The 18,483-nt window shown below is 50.6% G+C and overlaps 1 protein-coding gene across 2 annotated transcripts in view; it reads left to right on the top strand.

Annotated features, from left to right (window-relative positions):
- The first annotated feature begins 583 nt into the window (after positions 1-583).
- Positions 584-18,483, top strand: part of PTCH1 (patched 1) — a 68,603-nt gene continuing 50,703 nt past the window's right edge. The window contains exons 1-2 of one of the 2 annotated variants that reach the window (XM_075549795.1): positions 584-769; positions 10,340-10,532. In XM_075549795.1, coding sequence (XP_075405910.1) covers positions 767-769; positions 10,340-10,532 — 196 coding nt within the window. In that variant the 5' untranslated portion in view covers positions 584-766. Of the gene's footprint in view, positions 770-7,715; positions 8,762-10,339; positions 10,533-18,483 lie in introns of those variants that run through there. The other variant, XM_075549794.1, reaches the window with a different exon arrangement.

Genomic DNA, 18,483 nt, shown 5'->3' with positions numbered 1-18,483 from the left:
GGGGGGGGAATGGCACTCGGTGGGGAGGGAGCGCGCGGGGAGACCCCCGCCCGGCGGTCCTCAGCACACCCGGGCGGGAGGGTGGAGAGAGGGGCGCCTCCCAGGAAGCCGAGGAGGGGGCCGCCTGTTTACCCAGCAGGGCTGTGCTGATAGCACGTTCCTCTAGTTTACTTTGCTTTCCTGGAGTTTATTGTAAAGGGGTAAAGTTTTCGGGCTCGTCACGTGACCCTGACAGGTCCTGCCTATGGCGCAGCAGACCACCCACGCCGAGGGCCATGGAACTGCTTAATAGAAACAGCCTTGTAATTGTGAGTCCGAGCTGCACTCCGCCGCGAGCCTCCGGCGGCCCCGCGCGCCGGGTTTTTTACACTTTCCGTTCCTTTTGTAAAGTCCGAGGAGGAGGAGGACGAGGACGAGGACGAGGTGAAGGAGGAGGAGGAAGAGGAGGTGAAGGAGGAGGAGGAGGTGAAGGAGGAGGAGGAGGAGGAAGAGGAGGAGGAGGAGGTGAAGGAGGAGGAGGAGGAGGAGAAGGAGAAGGAGGAGGAGGAGGAGGAGAAGACGCAAACGAAGAGGAAGAAAAAGACCTAGCCTGAGAAGACAAAGAGACCCGCAGCGACAAGGCAAGGGAGTGACGAGGGCAGACCGGGAGAAGAGCAGGCGGCGGAGACGGCCGGCGAGGGGGGCGACGGCCGAGGGGATTGATGTGAAATCCCAGCCCGGCGTCCGCGAGGTCGACGCCGCGCTCCGGCGGGCGAGAAAGCCGGCGATGGTGAGTGCAACGGGGCGTCGGGACCTCGCCCTGCCCTCGCGCAGCGTGCGCCCCGGGAGGCGCGGGTCGGGTCGCCGGGCGCGGGCCCCGGGCCGGGGGAGCAGGGCGCGGGGGTGGGTGGGCTGCGCCGCCCAAGGCGCGGGAGCGCCGGTCCGCGTCCCGGCGCGCGCTCGCAGCGCGGCTCCAGCCCTCGAGGGTGGCCCGCGGGACGAGCAGGGGGGCTGGTGGCGGCGGCCAGGGCCGGGAACGGTTCCGGGGCCGATTCTCACGGAGGGGGTCGCTTCGGATCCCATTTTCACGCTTGATAGGGTCGCCACCTTGGCTTCCGCTCCTCGGCCTGGCGGTGGCTACTGACTGGGCAGTGGGGACAGAGCTGGTGATCGAAGGGCTGGTGCGGAGAGGATGACAGCGCCGGGGGAGGGGGGCGCTGGGAAAGCGTGCGCGCTCAGAAGCTAGTTTTACGCTTTCGGTGGAAGCTTCTAGGTGCACTAGCTGGGGATGGCCAGCACAGGGCTCTCACCCCCACACCCAGCATTTTCGGCCGCCCGGCACGGACGTTCAGTTGCGTTGAGTTAGGAGAAGCACTCAGGGGTCTGGTGATCCTGCCCCGGTGCTGGAGGAAACTGGGCCAACGAGGCTTCCTGAGTTCAGGAAGGGGCCTGAGGAGGCACCCAGTGACTCTGGCACCCGCGGGTTCGGGCACTCTCGTTCTTGGCACTCACTGAAGAGGTGGGTGGCTGGCCCACGGCTCAGAGGACCCTGAGTGCCGCCTCAGGAAAGCCCAACTGTTTGGAACCCAAATCTCCCCAGGACGCTCACAGACCCAAGCCTTTTTAACTCATGTAATACATGACAGTGAATGAATAAGCAGTTTAAAGTCTTCTGGCCCTAATTCCCATCACCTAAGAGGAACCATGTGGTGTGTGGTCTATGGAAGACTCCCAGAGACCTTTTTTTCCCTAGATCTGGGAGAGAAGGCCATCTTCTGGGGAATATAAAAGAGGAGGCCGGAATAATACAGTCCCACAATGATGGCTCCAAATATGTAATAATTGGTTAACTGAGGTCTGAACCACTACAATAATCCCTTTTTCATCATTCTGTTCCAAAAAAATTTTTTCTCTCTCTCTCTCCAGTAATTGAACATGCACTTAATTGTCTCCATACACACAAAAAGACAATGTTTTTTTGGGGGGGCATCCTTTGTTACTGTAACTGATTATTGCTGGGTGGTACCTGGGTGCATTGTGTGCACGTTGTTAAACAAGGGCTTGCAGCTGTGAGTTTGAGGGTGTTCCATTTGTAACCCAGCTCCCTTCTCTCACAATGCTGTAAAAGCCTTTGCTCGTTTTAAATGAAAATGTTGGTTCAATGTTAGTGGACACCAATAGGCCCATCATCTAATATGCCTATTCTCAATGGGGGGGGGGGGCGTAATTAGCGTCATTTCAAACTCACTGTGAGAGGTGTATCTGATTTCTGGTTAGAATCTAGTCAGTATCTGACAGCTATTGCACAGGGAGTTCACACCAAATGGAATTATTTTATGAAAGGCAAAAGGGCCATTCTACAACTTGCCTTCAACATTCTACTGATAGAAAAATTAGTAAGGCAAATGTCTTTCCAGGCTTTTGCTTCTCTCTCTCTCTCTCTCTCTCTCTCTCTCTCCCTCTCTCTCTCTCTCTCTCTCTCACACACACACACACACACACACACACACACACACACACACACACACCTTTTATTTTCTCCCGCCTCTGCCACAGTGTATAAAGCCCTATTGAGACATGTAGGCGTGATGTGTAAACCGGATTAGCAGTATGAAAGAAAGACACACAATAAGCTGGAATTGTTTTACTTCCCTTTCATTTCTCATGGCTATATCTCTAATAAATTTGTTGCTCCAGCAGTGGGTCAAAGGGATCATGTTGCTCAGCTTTTTCATGTAAGGCCCAATGGCAGAGATCATTGAAATGAATGATGTGCCTTCAGCCACAGGAAAAGCTTGATAGAGATATATTAGACAGGGAGCTAGAGACAAGGGCAATGCTCTACCCACTAGTGGACAGTAGTGTGGCTAAGCAGATATTTAGAGAAAGGGGAAGAAGCAGTACAGGGGTCAATGCTCTATTTTCTTTCAAGTTCTTTCAAGCTCCGGACATCTTTGTAGTTGGTGATTCCCTGCAAGAGAATACCAAGTGTCCAGTACTGTGCAAAGTAGAATTCCTCTTTCAAGCTAGTATTTTAATCAGGAGTAACAAATGTGAAAATTTCTGGGAGCTTCTCAGGATATCCCCTCACCCCCACCCTAGCCTCACTGTAAACTCAAAAATGCCAGTGCTCTCATTTACTCCTTTGTGGAGTTGGGAGCCGCTTCCCATTAAAGGAGATCAGGGGTAATTAGCAGCAGTATTTTGACAAGTTGGCTGGAGCTGGTCCCTTTCCTCCAGTCCTGGGGTGGTGGGATAAGGGAAGGAGACAGGGGGAGCCATGGAGAAGGGGAGGGGAGGCAAGCCCAATGGTTTCAAATCCTGAAGCTGCTGAATCTGTGTTTTTCTCCTCCTCAAACCTTTTAGACTTATTTGCCATCACCACCTTTTAAGTAAATACAGAAACTGCCTTGAGAAAACAATAATAAGGCATTCTTAAAGAGCCATGCAAGTATGGTGGACGATGGTACACTGGCATGAGTTGAGCCAAGGTTGAACTCCCATCCAAGTTACCTGCTTTGAATACTCAGGTCCTCCCATGTCACCCACATCCTGTACCTGGACTGCTCACCATAAATAGAACAGATTAGCACACCCACAACTCTTCTCTCTGCCCACCCTCTCACCAGGAATAATGTGAGACTTGATAGAATGCTTGTTTTCTCTGCCTCCCTCCTCCCCCCAGTTTCAATTTTTGGGTTATTAACTTCATTTCAAACTCACTGTTGTCGAGTTATTATTAATCATTTTATTGGGGGCTCTTACAGCTCTTACAACATTCCATACATGCATTGTGTCAAGCATATTTGTACATATGTTGCCATCATCCAGAAGAGTTATAAACTCTGTAGACATTGTACAATGGCCCAAAGGTCAAATGACAACTACATTCTCCTCTCCTACTTGTTTACACTGTAAAAATGTGCTACATTACCTTTGATCTTCTAGATTCATTTAATTTGGTCTGAGAATTCAAGGAAAAGTTAATTTTCCTGTGGTTTTTCAAAGCCCCACCATGTCTGGCTTCCCCCAAGCACGTATCATTGGAATTTGCGACACAAAGGGCACGTGTTTTATTTCAGTGTCATCTTAGCCTTTGGATAAGCGTATGTCATATTGGTGATGTGAGTGGGGTGACCATGGGTATTTGAAGTATCGGAACAAAGATGGTAAGACAGAGTTTAAGGAATCTCTTGTAACAATTTGGATCAAGACTAGTGGGGGAAAAGGCAAATATTGCATGTAGACAAACTTTAACAGGTAAGGGGACATGGAAAAATGGACTCTTGCTTCATACAGCCTAGCAACTCATGCTGGTTGATAAGGCTTACAGCTCTCGCTTACTTGGTAGGTACTGTTTACCTGGGGAGCAAAGTCATTAAAAGGATTCTTCCCTGCGGACACCTTAGCAGGCCTGGCTCTGCCAATCAGCCTATATCAGGTTTGTGGGATCCTTGTGGTTAGTTGAAGTTAACAAACCCCGTGTGGCGCAGCGGTTCCCCCACACAGGGCATGCATATTAAACCCAACAATGCTTACAAATGTAAATAAGGGCAGATTGATTAGGAACAACATTATTGCTGGGAATGTCCCACTCGCCTGCATCAGCAATGAGGCAAATTGGGGGCAGCCTCAGCCCTGACCACCCAAGTTGAGCAGGCTTTACACTGGCTCCTCTTCCCTTTCTTAAAATGTTACACAAACAAGGCCAATTAGATCCTCAAAGTAATTCTTCTCAGTGTATGAAAAAAGCAGACCACAGGCGAAGCGACAGGCAGGGGGGTGGGGAGATTAAGACAATGCTTGTCAGAGCCAAGGTTTGGGATGCATTCGGGAACCCATGAGTAGAATTTGCAGGCCTGACTATTGTGTGAGATGCTGAAAAACCTATCAAACAGTGGGGGATGGGGCTGAGGACACATTGATTCTTGGGGATCAACGTTCAAAATGTTTAGGAATTAAGTCAAACTGAGGGAAATGAGGCCCAGTGAAGACGCTTTGCCATTAAAATGGTGCACAGGTAACAGCAGCCGGAACAAGAAGGATGAACATGTAGCTATTATTTGCACATAGCCTTTAATTTCATTCTGGTATGCCATAATCACCCCAAACTTTAAAAGGTGATTTCCAGCAGCAAGGAGGAAATGGGCTGGTGGTGAATGTCTGCAGAGCCATTCAGTTTGCTAGAATATTAAATCACTCTTCGGCTTTGTGCACTAACCAGCATTATAAGGATCGGGTTTTTGAGGAAAGAATCAATTTGGCTATGTGTCCAGCCCAGCCTCCCTGCGATCCTGTTTACTAACGTCGTGCAATTAAATTTCACGGTGCTTGTCTTCCTTCCTGGGTTTTCGCAGTCCTTCCCAGAGACTGCAAATCGAATCACGTGCTCTTTCCGAGTTATCTGGGTTTTGAATTTCCGCGCTGGCTCAGTACTCAAGTCCTCCCCCGGATGCCGTGAGCATCCTCAGGCACGTCTACTCGCTTTGTCTCTCTTTACAGTTCAGGACACCCTAACCCGCTTCGGGTACGGCAAACATGTTGCTGGCTCGGGACCCAGGGGGCAGGGCCTCCCAGGGAAGCCAGTAAAGAGTAAACGCGGCAGGAATTGTGGCCAGGCTGGGAAGGAAGGTGAAGGACGAGCGGGGAGGAGAATGGGGCTGGGGAGGCAGCAGAAGGGGACGGGTGAAGGGAGGAAGCCGGGAGGAGAGTACGTCTGGCCGAGGGAGGAGGGAAAGGAAAGGGGCGGAGGGAGTAGCTGCGCGAGCCCCCCAGCCAGAGTCGCCTCGGTGGCCTGCTAGCCCGCCGAGCCGGGCGCGGGTCGGGACCGCGGACGCAGGGCGGTGAATGGGGAAAGAGCCCGTGTGTGCAGCCATTGGTCAGTTGCGGAGAGGCCGCGTGGACATTGGGCAACGTCAGGGGGCCGGACCGCCTTCAGGAATGTACTACGGCGCGACCGGCACGTCCGTCCGCGCCTGCCGGTGGCGCGCCTTCCCCGGCCTCCACAAGGCCTCCTCTGAGGTGCGGAGTCGGCTAGTGTGCTCGCCTCGCTTCCTCTCCCTTCCTACCTGCTGGGCCTGGCCGCGCACGAGTGGGGAGCCCGTAGCCAGACGCGCGCGTTCCCGAGCGCACCGGACACGCGCTCGCGCGCAGGCCTCCGAGTGCGCCTGGCGCGGCCCTGGGTCACGTGGTCGCGCGGGCTCCACCCCCACCCCCGTCCCTCCCTCTGGGTTTCTTTCTTTCCTTTCTTTCTTCTTTTTTTTTTCAATGAACACACACCAAGTGCATCTTAAAGGTACACTGCTTCTGATGCCGGCCCCCGTCGGCTCCTCGTTGCCACGGTTCTTTTGCAGTTCAATTCCGTAAAAGAAAAGAAAAAGTAGAAGTATTTAAATAAGGCTGAGTCGCGGGTTTGTGGGTCTGCTTCCTACCGCAGGGAGGGGTTTAATAACTTGCAAACGTAAGAAAAATTCCACTTTCAAAACTTTTTTTTTAACTAAACCGCGCAGCTGTATAGACAGTATAATTTATTCACCCTAAAGGGCCCGGTTTTCTTCCCCGACGGGAAGGGAAGCCGCGGGCTGCCTTGGTGATGATGGCCGCAGTGTGGGACAAGTCCTCGAGAACAGCCCTCCATTTGTTTCGGATGAATCCAACATCAAAGCCTTTATTCTCCCTTGCGTTTCTCTATCATTCCATGTAACAGGATGCGTACCGGGTTTTGTAAGAATTCGTTTAAAACTGACTTTAAATCAATACGGATATGAGGTTAATAAAAAAACCGCAATCTAGAGTAACAAGCTAGAAAACCTCTTCCTCAATTAAACAAGGCTGCTTCTCTGGGCTGTTTAAAAAAAAAAGATTGGTTTCCTTTGCTTATGTCACATTTAAGATTAAAATGAAAAACACTCCGCCTCCACGAGCCTACTTTGGTGTCTGGATTGCACATTCGTAGAACTCCTTCAAACTGGTTGCGCGCTCTTGGTTTTTTTTGGGGGGGTGGGGTTCAGAATTATTAAAGGGGGTGGTTTTTCCCCAGGTCCTTGCTTACCTCTTTAACTCTATTTTGTTTATATTAATGCAACGCGTTGTTCCCTGCCAGAGCTAAGTCTTCTCTTTAGTTATAAAAGAAAAGGGGGGAAAAAAACCTGGCACACACTGGCGCACTATCCAACCACCCTGTCATTATTGGTGCAGGCCTGGGAATTCAAGCCGGACCTCCCAGTATTTGCTGCAGCTTGAAGCCAAGGCGCCTCTGAAAGGGTTTTCTTTGAGGAATTTCAGAAATTGTTTAAGCGCTTAAAAATATATATTACATTTTTCCATGTCTGCCGTGAAGCAAATGCTCGTGTGTGCGGGTCTGTGGGTGCGTGTGTTTGCGCAAAAGGCGTCTCACAAAAAGACGACACTGTGGAAAAGTAAAAAGGCATAAGAAAGAAAGGGGGGGGAGCATTCCTTAATGGAAGTGTTGCATGAGAGAGGGCTGGCGCTCTCGGAGGCTCCCCCCAAGCTGGGGATGCACACACTGGGGTTGCCTACCTGGGTGGTCTCTCTACTTTGGTGAGCTGTTGCTAAGCAGCTAATAATAGTCATGTTTGCTGAGTAATTTCTGCCCTCCGCGAGCCAATCCCATTGCAGAAACTCAAGCCATCTGACAGCCCTGGGGGCGGGAGCTCCAGCCTTTTTCTCTTTCGCTCGCTCTCTCCCCCTCCACCCCCTCCCCTCCTCCTCTTTCTCCAAATGGAGAGAGTTCTTTTTTTTCTTCTTCCATCTCATCTATTGAATCAAGGGGCTGCTGCGGCCGCTGCCCGCTGCACACACACACAGCGCAGTCCCCAGGTCCCCAGAGCTAGAGAGGCGCGCCGCACTGGGGCAGAATGGTCCAGCGGATCGGCGAGGGGTGTAAGAAAACAGAATCCCGCACCGAGCAGCCCGAGTTCCAGCAGTGCGAACAGCAGCTTCGGGAGCCGCCACTGCCAGCGGCCGCCGCGGGAGCAGCAGCGGCGACCGCAGCTCCCCCGGCTCGGCAGCGCTGAGACCCTCCAGGCACCCGTGGACCCCGCAGCAGCGACTCGGCGCGCTTGCCCTCTCCGATAGCTCGGGCGACCTGATTCAGACGGTGGGGTCGGCGGCGATTTCCTCGCGCTTTTTGTAGTGAAAGGGGTCAGGGCGCGAGTAGGGGGACTTGGTGGGGCCGCGAGGAACTGCCCAGCGAGCACCCAAGGGACAGGCTCGCCCCGCGCACTAGCTCTCGCCCTCCCGCTAACTGGATGTGGGCAGCGGTGACCGCAGGGACTTCGGGACCCCCGCGCAATGTGGCAATGGAAGGCGCAGGGTCTGAATCCCAGACAGCGGCCGCGGCCGCAGTGGCAGCTGAGCCAGCCGTGTGAGCAGCAGTGGCGGCAGCAGCAGCAGCAGCAACAGATCTGTCAACCGGAGCACGAGCCGGAGCCCGAACAGTTGGCGGCCAGCAGCGCACTTGCGAGTGGAGCGAGCCGGCGCACCGGGAGTCCGCAGAGTCGGCAGCAGCGCGCCGCCCGGCCGCCGGGGAAGCCTCGGTCCCCGCGGCGGCGGCGGCGGCAACATGGCTTCGGGTGGTAACGCCGCCGAGCTCCCGGACCGCGGCGGCGGCTGCGGCGGGGCCCGGGGCCGACTGGCCGGCGGTGGCAGCAGGAGGCGCAGACGGACTGTAGGGTGCCGCCGCCCCGCTGTGCCGGACCTGGACTATCTGCACCGGCCCAGTTACTGCGACGCCGCCTTCGCTCTGGAGCAGATTTCCAAGGTGCATTTCAGACTCTCTCTTCTCCCACTTTCTTCCCTCCTCTTCCTCAGTGGGATCGCCCCGCCACGCGCGCGCGCGCACACACACACACACTTCCAGGAAACAGATGTAGAAAGGAAAAATGGAGATTGAAAATTTTCAAACCCTTCCTCCAGTCCTGGAAGGAAAAAAACTATTTGAGGGCCGCAGGGGGTGTAGGTGCACCGTGCGTGCGTGCGTGTGTGTGTGTGTGTGTGTGTGTGTGTGTGTGTGTGCGCGCGCGCGCGCGCGCGTTCTAGCCAGCGTTCTTTTCAGGAGTCCTTGAAAGTCAGTCCCAGTCAGTACTACCCTGCCCCCCGTACCCCCTGGCTCGGAACCCCCTCCCGCACCCCTGCCCCTATTTGCAGCCTAGCCCCCTTAACGCCGCTCCATTTCTTAACTTCTTGGAGGGGGAGGCGGAGTAGAGGGGGGCGGAGGGAGGGAGGGGGTGGAGGGAACCGAAATAAAGGTGGTTTCCTTTTCTGGCCGCTGGTTTTGCTTTTGTTGAGCGTGAAATCGCTACTCCCTTAAAAATTATCTTCCGGCGAAGGCATCTCCTCTTTTTATTTCCAGTTTTTGAGTCGCCTGTTCTCTGAGCCTGGGCTGAAAGGGAAAGTTGTAAACAAATTGCCACCTTAAGTCCGCAGTAAGGCCGGCTTCATTGTGTTTACGAGGCTCAGGGAAATGTGTGGAATCCGGTGGAGGCGAGCGCCCGGACTCGGGCCCGCTCGGGCCGCCGCCGGGAGCCAATTGCACCTAGCCAGGACCCCCGCTGGGGCTGTCCTAGGCCCTTCCCCGGCCTATTCGGGTATTTTTCACCTTTCGCCAGAAGGGAAGGGAGAGTAGGGAAAAATCCCTCTTCCAATCACAAATATTGTTAATTTGCAGATGGCTGCCCCACTTCCTAATTCAGATCACACAGCGCCTCTTAACGCTATGGAAATTGATCGCGAGTAAGATCCCGCGGGCGCGCTCACCACGTGGATCTTCATTTACTACCAGGCCGGACGCGATCCGGATGGGGGAGCCCATAGTACATTGTTCTCAAGACTTTTAGCCCCCCACTACCCAGACCCGCCTGGGCACAACGGGATGGCTTGTAGAACAGGAGTTATGTATGGGGCAGGGGGGCTTGCTTTGCCAGTTCTTACTTGTTGGATTCTATCCACAGGATTACAAATTCCGGACAAATATTGCCAGTGTTGGCTGATTTCTCTCCTTTACATCGACTTCCCCTTGGCCATGTAGCCCTTACCCCCAGCGTCACAAATCACACTCTGCGCTACCACGCTGGACGCGCGTGGGGCGCCCCGCTCGCCCCCGCAATGCTGCTCCCACGATGCCGTCGGATTTGATTTATGATCAGCGTCCGCCCCCGCCGTTCGGGGTACCCTAGAACTGACTGGTTGACACCCCCGAGGGAGAGAGCGGGCACCCTGGCCGCCCTGCGCTCGCTCGGGATGCGGCACCCCAGGGCTGCGGGGAGTCGGTGCGCGGGCCGCGGTGGGGGGTGTGCTGTACCTCCTTTGCGCTCACTCCTCGATTCTGCTTTGTCCCCAGGGGAAGGCCACTGGCCGGAAAGCGCCACTGTGGCTGCGAGCGAAGTTTCAGAGACTCTTATTTAACCTGGGTTGCTACATTCAAAAGAACTGCGGCAAGTTTTTGGTTGTGGGCCTCCTCATATTTGGGGCCTTCGCTGTAGGATTAAAGGCAGCTAATCTCGAGACCAACGTGGAAGAGCTCTGGGTAGAAGGTAAGAGACCCAGCGCCAGCTGCTGCGCCCCGTTTGGTTGCATCTCCAACCCCCCTAGCCTTCCTTTCAATTGATAGAGATATTTACTGGCATCTACCTAGAGCCTTTCTGTAAAGAGAGGAGAAACCCTGCCCGCACCGGGGGGGATTGTTTATTGTTTGGGCTCCTGGCCCGGAGCCAGGCCCGCCCGACAAAGACCGCGCTGTAATCTACTCGGGGCGCTGCGCTCTGCTAGGTGTTGTGGGAGAGAGTGGTGGGGGCGGGCTGGCGGGGCGCGAGGGCGGGGGGCCTCCGTGGGACGGACCACTCCGCGCGCTCGGGGTCCCCGGCACGGCAGCCGCCGTGGATCTGCCCTGCCGCGCCCCGAGACGCAGCTAGGGGAGAAGCTGGTCTTTGTAGGCGCCTCTCCTCGGTTTCCGTGCCCTCCTCCGCCCCCACCCACCGCGTCTGAAGAGCGCCGAGTGGGAGGGGGGCGGGAAGGCCACCCCTCTGGCTGGGGGAGTTTGCGCGCCTCCGGCGGCCGCGGCGCGGGGGAGGGCCAAGGGGCGGGCGGAGCGCGGGCCTGGCCAGGCGGCTGCGTGTGTGGTCCTGTTTTTGGACGGCTTTCAACTCTGGGGGAAAAAAACATTTGTCTCAGGGTACCAAAAAGAAAAAAGAAAGGAAGATGGGTGGGGGGTTGAAAAAAAGAATAAAGCACAGACTGGAACGTATGCTTGCAAAGTAAATTGATGTTTCTTTGCGGTGGGGGCTTTTTAATGGAATTATTCTGGGCGAAGCCGCCTTTTGCTGACTGGAAGAAGAAATGTTTCAAGACCGCCTGTTTGGAGGGAGGCGCCACAGACGCTAGTCTTTGATCCACAATCCATAATTTGGGTGTGTGTTTTTTAGGACCCCCCCCCCGCACACACACAGACACACACATTTAGACAATTGTAAACATTAAATAGGGGAGGTTATTCGGTTTTTCTTTTTTTGTCCCAAACAGGAAAACCTTTTACAACCATTTGGTAATAAAGCTTTTTAAAAAAAATCGGTAGTTTTCGGTTGCCTTTTTGGAAAGTAACAAATCCTGCTATTTGGAAACATTTAAAACCCCCAAATACTGCCTTGGGCATCTCTCTAGTGAGAGAGGGGTGGGGGCGGTCAGGGAGACTCGGGTAATTATGTAGGTATTTCCAAACAAAATATCTGGGCCGTTCCTAGTGAATTTGGACGCTGAAGAATTATATACTTAATTGCTAGTGACTCATTTCAGGGAGCTATTGGCGACTTAACCTTGGAGAATATTTTGTTAATCTTTGTTTATAAAGGCTAGGCTTGCAATGTTTTGCAAACTATGGCACAGTCTTTAATTGAGAAGTGACAATTAAAATAATAGTCCAAATAATTAAGACCAGAAAACATTCCTGCCTTCAACTAGCCTGGTAATTAATACAAGTGTTCTTTGACTTGAATCCCTGGAGTAATTTACCTGAGTTCAGCACTGCAATGTCATTGGTAGATTACCGGCGCCTCCCCCAACTACCATCCACTTGATGGATTGGTAGATAAAAGAAGGGTTTTATTGAGCACATCGTATTGAGCCCTGGGCACTCAAGAACCCAGGGGGTTAGGTTGTTAGGCTTTGGCTTGCTAACTGCAAGGTCAGCCATTTGAAACCGCCAGCCACTGCAGAAAGACCGAGCTAGAGCCTCAGGAAGTCACAGGGGCTGTTCTACCCTGCCCTTTAGGGTCGATATGACTGGGCATCTACTTTTTCGGTTTGGGGTATTTTATCACATAAGGAGTCCTGGCGGCGCTTCTGGTTCAGTGTTGGACTGCAAACCCATCAGGGACTCCTGAGGGAGAAAGATGAGACTGACTGCCTTCCCTAAGGATCCCAGAAGCCTAGGTAGCATTTGAGTCCCAGTTGACTGGCTTATGGTGGGTTGGGTTTGGGGACTTGAGCTGTTTGTGATTAGCTGCTCACTTCAAGGTTGGCAGTTCCAACCTACTAGCAGCTGTGTTGAGGTAGGCCTAGCAAAGTGCTTTCATGAAGATTGCTTTCCAAGCCAAGACAGCCATAGAACAGTGCTTACTCCATTACAGACATCAGAATCAAAGCAATATGTTTGTTGAATACATCTGATGCCTCTAGCACTGTGCTAGAAGGATCTGTGAGGGATTCTGCAGTGAGACACCCCCCAGCTGTAACTACTGCAGTCATGTGAACTTGTACCAAATTTGGATTCAGTCTAAAAGGGCTGTAATGGTGAAATTAAAAATTTTTTTTAAACTTAAAAAAGTTCTTAGAGAAAAGGAATTAAGAAAAGTTCTTAGAGGAAGGGGTTGTTCTAGGCATAGGCTCAAAAAAGGAAGACTGAAACTGTAGTGGGGCAGGGGGTGGGGCGGCGGTTGCCCTGAATGGAGTGAGGACTAGGCTTCAGCCCATTAGGGGCCTGGGCTATAATTTGGAGATGGCTTTGAGTACAGCCAGGATAGAGCAGGGCAAACTTCCTGCTTAGGTCACATGTTCACTGGGGCCGACAAATGATTGTCAGGTGTAGATGATAATGGCCAAAGATGGTTTTGCTGAAGCATTTTTAATAGTCGGTCTTTTAACGAGAGATAGTATCTGATTTCTTCTCCACAGTGTCTAGAGACACCTGTGTTTTGGCATTTTACCACTCATTTTAGGTCCTAAAGGGGGGGAAACACCTTTCATTTCAGTCTCTTGGTGCTCCAGTTGGCTTAGTGGGAATAGAATTTATCTTCAGTGGACAGGGTGAGGAACGCACCTGAGACAGACTGCACCCCCCCCCCCACACACACACTGCCTACTTTTGGTCTCTATGCTAGAATGTTCTTGCTTACATATTCTCATTTTCAAAATCCCAAACCAAACTCACTGCTGCTGAGTCCATTACACCCAGCTGACCCGAAAGGACAGGGTAGAATCGCCCCTGTGGGCTTCTGAGACTAGAACTCTTTACCGGAATAGACACCCTCATCTGTCCCTTGAGAAAGCAGATCTTGGTTTCGAACCGCCGAATGTGGCATTTTGCGGCATTCAACCCAATGCCATGAAACCACTCTGCCACCACAGCTCCTGCCATCACCATTTCACAGTCCATAATCATGATCGTCTTTTGGTTTTGTCTTACATAATAAGTCTATATTGTCATTTTTATTTTTGTTTTTTTAATTGTCATCTTAATGTCATATTTAAAGTGCTGTCCCATTAAATGAGAACCTTTGGGTCATCTATTTCTGTGTCCTTGCCCATTTCCCTGTTAATTACTTAAACTATTTGGTTAAACTATTTGTTCTTGGTCTTGATTTATTATTAATCATTGATTGATTTACTTGATGCTAGATTCTTTTATAGAAGAAGCAACATTCATATGCAACTTTAAAAATTTGTTTATGAGAATGAGCTTAGTATCAACAGTAAGTAGTAATTGAATACTTGTTTTGGAGACTAACAATTTCCTGGTGCTATCAAGTTGATAAGACTAATAGCAATGCCAGAAGTAAAACTTCCCCATTGGGTTTCCAAGGCCAGAGTATTTCTGTGGAAGCCAGACTGCTGCCAAATCTCTTTCTTGTGAGTTTGCACCACCGACCTTCCAGTTAGCGACCATGTGCTTTAACTGCTGCACCACCAGGGCTCTTTCTAGGCAGTAGCAGAGATCAATAAATCAAAGTAAGTAGCAACTCTGAAAACCCTGAATTTGGCTTAATTTTTGTGCTGTCCGTAAAGAAGTCTGTTAGGCGGTGTTTTCTTGAGCCTGTCAACTTTCTGTGCATAAATAAATGTGCTTGCTTTACAAATAAGACAAATGAGTAAGGATTTGTGTCTGTACTTAACAGAAGAAATGAAAGAGAAGAGATTTGAAGGGGAGAAGAAGACTAAGGGACAGTTCGGAATAAACGCTAGTTCTCCTATGATTCAAAAAAGGTTGTTAACATACCTACTTGCCTTGATATATTTGTTTGCATATTCTGTCAGCCAAAATAGTGTTACATTTTGATACAGTCAGCAAATATTCTCCTATTAGGATGTGCTTTTTAAGGAACCCTGGCAGGACAGTGGACTGCTAACTTCAACGTCGGAGGTTGAAACTCACTAGCCTATCCAAGGGAGAAAGATGAGGCAGTCTGCTCCCATAAAGATTTATAGTCTCGGAAACCCAAAGAAACAGTTAAAACTCTGTCCTTTGGCGTTGCTGTGGGTTGAAATTGACTTGATGACAGTAGGTTTGGTTATCTTTGACTTTCACACTTAGCCTGATATGCTGAGGAAATGTGGCTTTTGAATACATTAACCACATTGTACTGATGAAATAATCCAGATCAGAAAGACTGCCTGAAGACTCCACAGGGCCAGTTCTACCTTGCCCTACCGGGTTGCTATCAGTCAGCATTGACTTGATGGCGGTGCACATGATGCCCCAAGTGGATGACTGATAATGTTTTCTAACTTAAAATGACAGAGATGCATGAATGGATCTGGGACTTGCACTTAATTCTAGCCCCAATCTAAAAACAATTCGTTCTTATGACATGGCTTTGCTCGATGCTCATCCTCATGAAGAGATATCACTGAAGATTAGGATGCGATGACAAAGTGTGGTGAAGGAACTAAGTAGTGCCCAGCTGTAGGGAACTGCGTGTCTCCCTACCCTGGATTTAAGCCATGAATTTACTCTCAGTTTCCTGCCATACAAACTGCCCTGAGGTTTTACTGCCCTTTGTTCCTTTCCCGCCAGAGGGTGGCTGCCTTGACCCTTGCTAGGATTGGTGCTCTTTCACTCGCAGCTGCTATGCTCATTGGTCAATTCATGACTGGTGGCGTCTCCCCCCAGGCTCTCCAGGAATGCTTCACTAGCATACTTACCTGTTTTATCAGTTGCCTGCCATTTCTTCCTTATTTAGAGATGCACGACTATTGGCTACCTCAGCTGTACCTTATTTTACATGTGATGTAATGGTGCCCGCCCTTTGCTGGCTACAAAAACCTCTGCTCTCAACTCAATAAATGAGGCTTGATCAGATTCCTGTCTTGCCTCCATTTCTCGCGCCCTTGCCTATCTTCATTCCCAGTCCCTCTTTCAGGTACCCACGTTGATGTCCCGTGGGACGGGACACCCAGCTACTAGAAAGAGTAGATTCTGTGATCTTAAAGACTTGTTTTCAAACAAGCAGCTATATAATTGAGGCATCAACTAAGTCCACATGGAAGAAGCACACCAGCCTGTGGGATCCAAGGATTATCAATAATATAATCCAATCTAAAGGAGGGAATGGCATCAGAGCGTAAATTGTGTACATTTGGTTTGCAGAATGTGGGGATGATGGTGGAAGCGAAATGGATAAAGCCCCCAGTGAGTCCCCTTCCCATCATAGTGGAGGGGTGTGAATAGCCCCGGTGATAGCAGACAGAGAGCCCTGGAACGTTAATTACGGCAGACATTGGTCTGCCAAAATGTACTATCTGTAGACCCATTTTAAATCCGTTTCAATTTAAAAAAATACACATGTGGATGAAGCCCCTGGTGAACCCCCTCTGACCATGGACCAGGGGTGTGCATAGCCTTGCCAATAGGCAGAAGGCATTGCAAAGTGGATTGTTGCAGATGCATTGAGGTCAAAGTTTAGGTTAAAATTCAGTCTTCTTCATGCATTTAAATATGTTTTTTAATATTTTCTGCTTTTCTATTTAGGGGGTTATCTGTTTTACTTTTTTTATTCTTAGTTCTTGAATGCTTTTCTGTATATGAAATCAAGGAGAGGTAAATCTCTAGATGGTAACTGGTTCCTTAGGGGTATGGTGTGGCAGGGGAGGTTGGTGGGAAATGGAGAGCTAAGAACAGTGAGTGCAAGAATGAAGAAAATGGCCTAAAACCGTGGTGATGACTGTACAACTCATCTTGATGTGACTGAACTATTGAGTTGTATGATAGATGAATTATATGCCAGTAAAACTATTGGGGGAAGGGGAGGGGGGAGAGATTCCCTGAACATACTTTCTATTGCACTGGTGTTAAGAATTTCTTGACTCTGTTTTTAATTGTATATGTTGATTGCCTTTTAAGAAGTTGTCAAGATTCTAGCTTGGGTTTCAAGATGTCAAGTTGAGCTTATTTGTGAATGGAGAATGGAGGTTTGGTAAGAGAACATGAGGAATGAGATCGTGTATAAAGACATTTGCTACTGATTAAGTTCAGGGGGATGGTATCTAGGTGGGGAAGAGATTGGTTTTCATTTGAGAGGAAAACATTCCTTGGGCACATGTTCCAAAGAGATCTCGGTGATAAGCCGAAAGGAGCCTCCATCCAGAGGCACACAGTCAAGCTAGCTTGCAGTGCAACAATGCTAAGATGTTTGGTGAGCCTTCCAAGATACTCTGGAAGGGAGAATCACGGACGTTGGAGAGGTGGGCGGGACTGAATCCAGGCAGCATGGCAAAATCTGGAAGAACAGAAGGGTTTTGGGTAAGACGAGGCTTGGTAGGTCAGGAGAGGCCTCTTCCTGCGAGTCTCCCAGTGTATTAGGAGGGCCAACACCGCTTCCTCTTTCCACCATTCCTTTTGGCTTGAGTTGTGACTGGTCACAAACCCCTTTATTTAACTTCTGAGGTTCTTGGGTTGCTTAAGTAATCTGTACTCGATTATTAACAGAAAGATGGGTGGTTTGAACCATGGAGAAAAAGGCCCAGAGATGGGCTTCCCATAAAGATTATAGTCAAGCAAACCCTGTGGAGCAGTTCTGCTCTGTAGAACATGGACTTGCTATTAGCTGGAATCAACTAGATGGCAATGGGTTGGGCATGTAAGGGCTCTTTATAGAAAGAGTGGGCTTTCTGCTCCCATAATGAGCTTACAGTCTTGGAAACTCCCAAGAGCAGCTCCACCCCATGCTACAGGGTCACTGAATTGGCATCGACTCTGTAGCAGTGACTTGAGTACCTCCCAGAGAAGCTCTGGTGGCTCTGTGGTTTAAGCATTGGCCAGCTAACCTAGAGCTCGGAGACTCAAGCCCACCAGTCACTAAGGGAGAAAGATGGGACTGTCAGCTCCAAGATTGACAGCTCTGTTCTGCTCATTCAAGGGTTGATGAGTCAGAAGCTATTTGAATACTGAGTTTGGTCTTGAACTTGGACTGTGTCCATCCTGGTACCCAAAGTGCTTTCATCTGGCTCACTCTTTTGGACAGAGAAGGGTAATTTTTTATTTTCAATTGTGGCCATGTTTCTGCTGCCATTTGTTTTTGTTCCGAGATGACCCCTTATCTCCTTTAGAATCTATTCCCCTCCGTATTCACTACCACTCAACTCTCATAGACACAACCTGGCTCTAGAAGTTCTCCCACGACAGTTCTCCCAGGTCGTTGATGTCTGGGCTTTTTGTTTGGTTGCTTTCTCCCAGAGGCTGGCCCAGCCCCTGCCTCCTCCTCCGCAGAGGGTACAAACTTGAAATGAATCCATATCACCTTGGTGTGTGTTTGGTCATTAATGTCATGCACGTCCTGCATCATAGAAGGAAAGCACACAAGTTGATTGAGAGAGGGGGTCGGGGGAAGTGTTTGTCTTTCGAATACACACTTGGCGTTTACAAGTTTCCCCACCTTGGACCTGGCCAACATCCCGACTTCCTTGAACTTCATCATCATTTCCACTTAGAGCAGAGGCACCTCAGCACTGCTGGCATTTTGCACAGGCCGCTGTATGCGTTGTGCAATGTTGGTCAGCGTCTCTGGCCTCTACCCACTAGATGCGAATGACACGAGTAGGAAACACACGTCCCAGTATCTCTCCGGACCTGAGAACACAGGACCTCCCTCCCACCCACCCCCCAACCCCACGCCCCAGTTTGTAACACCCGAAAGCTATCTCCAGACATTGCTAAATGTCTACTGGGGGGGTGGAGGTGAGGAAAAATCAGTCCCCCTGGTGAACCGTCGGTTTAGG

Source organism: Tenrec ecaudatus, chromosome 5 (genome assembly GCF_050624435.1).
Source record: "Tenrec ecaudatus isolate mTenEca1 chromosome 5, mTenEca1.hap1, whole genome shotgun sequence".
Taxonomy (NCBI): Eukaryota; Metazoa; Chordata; class Mammalia; order Afrosoricida; family Tenrecidae; genus Tenrec; species Tenrec ecaudatus.
Note: the sequence above shows the minus strand (reverse complement) of the source record. Positions and strands in the feature narration are given on the sequence as shown.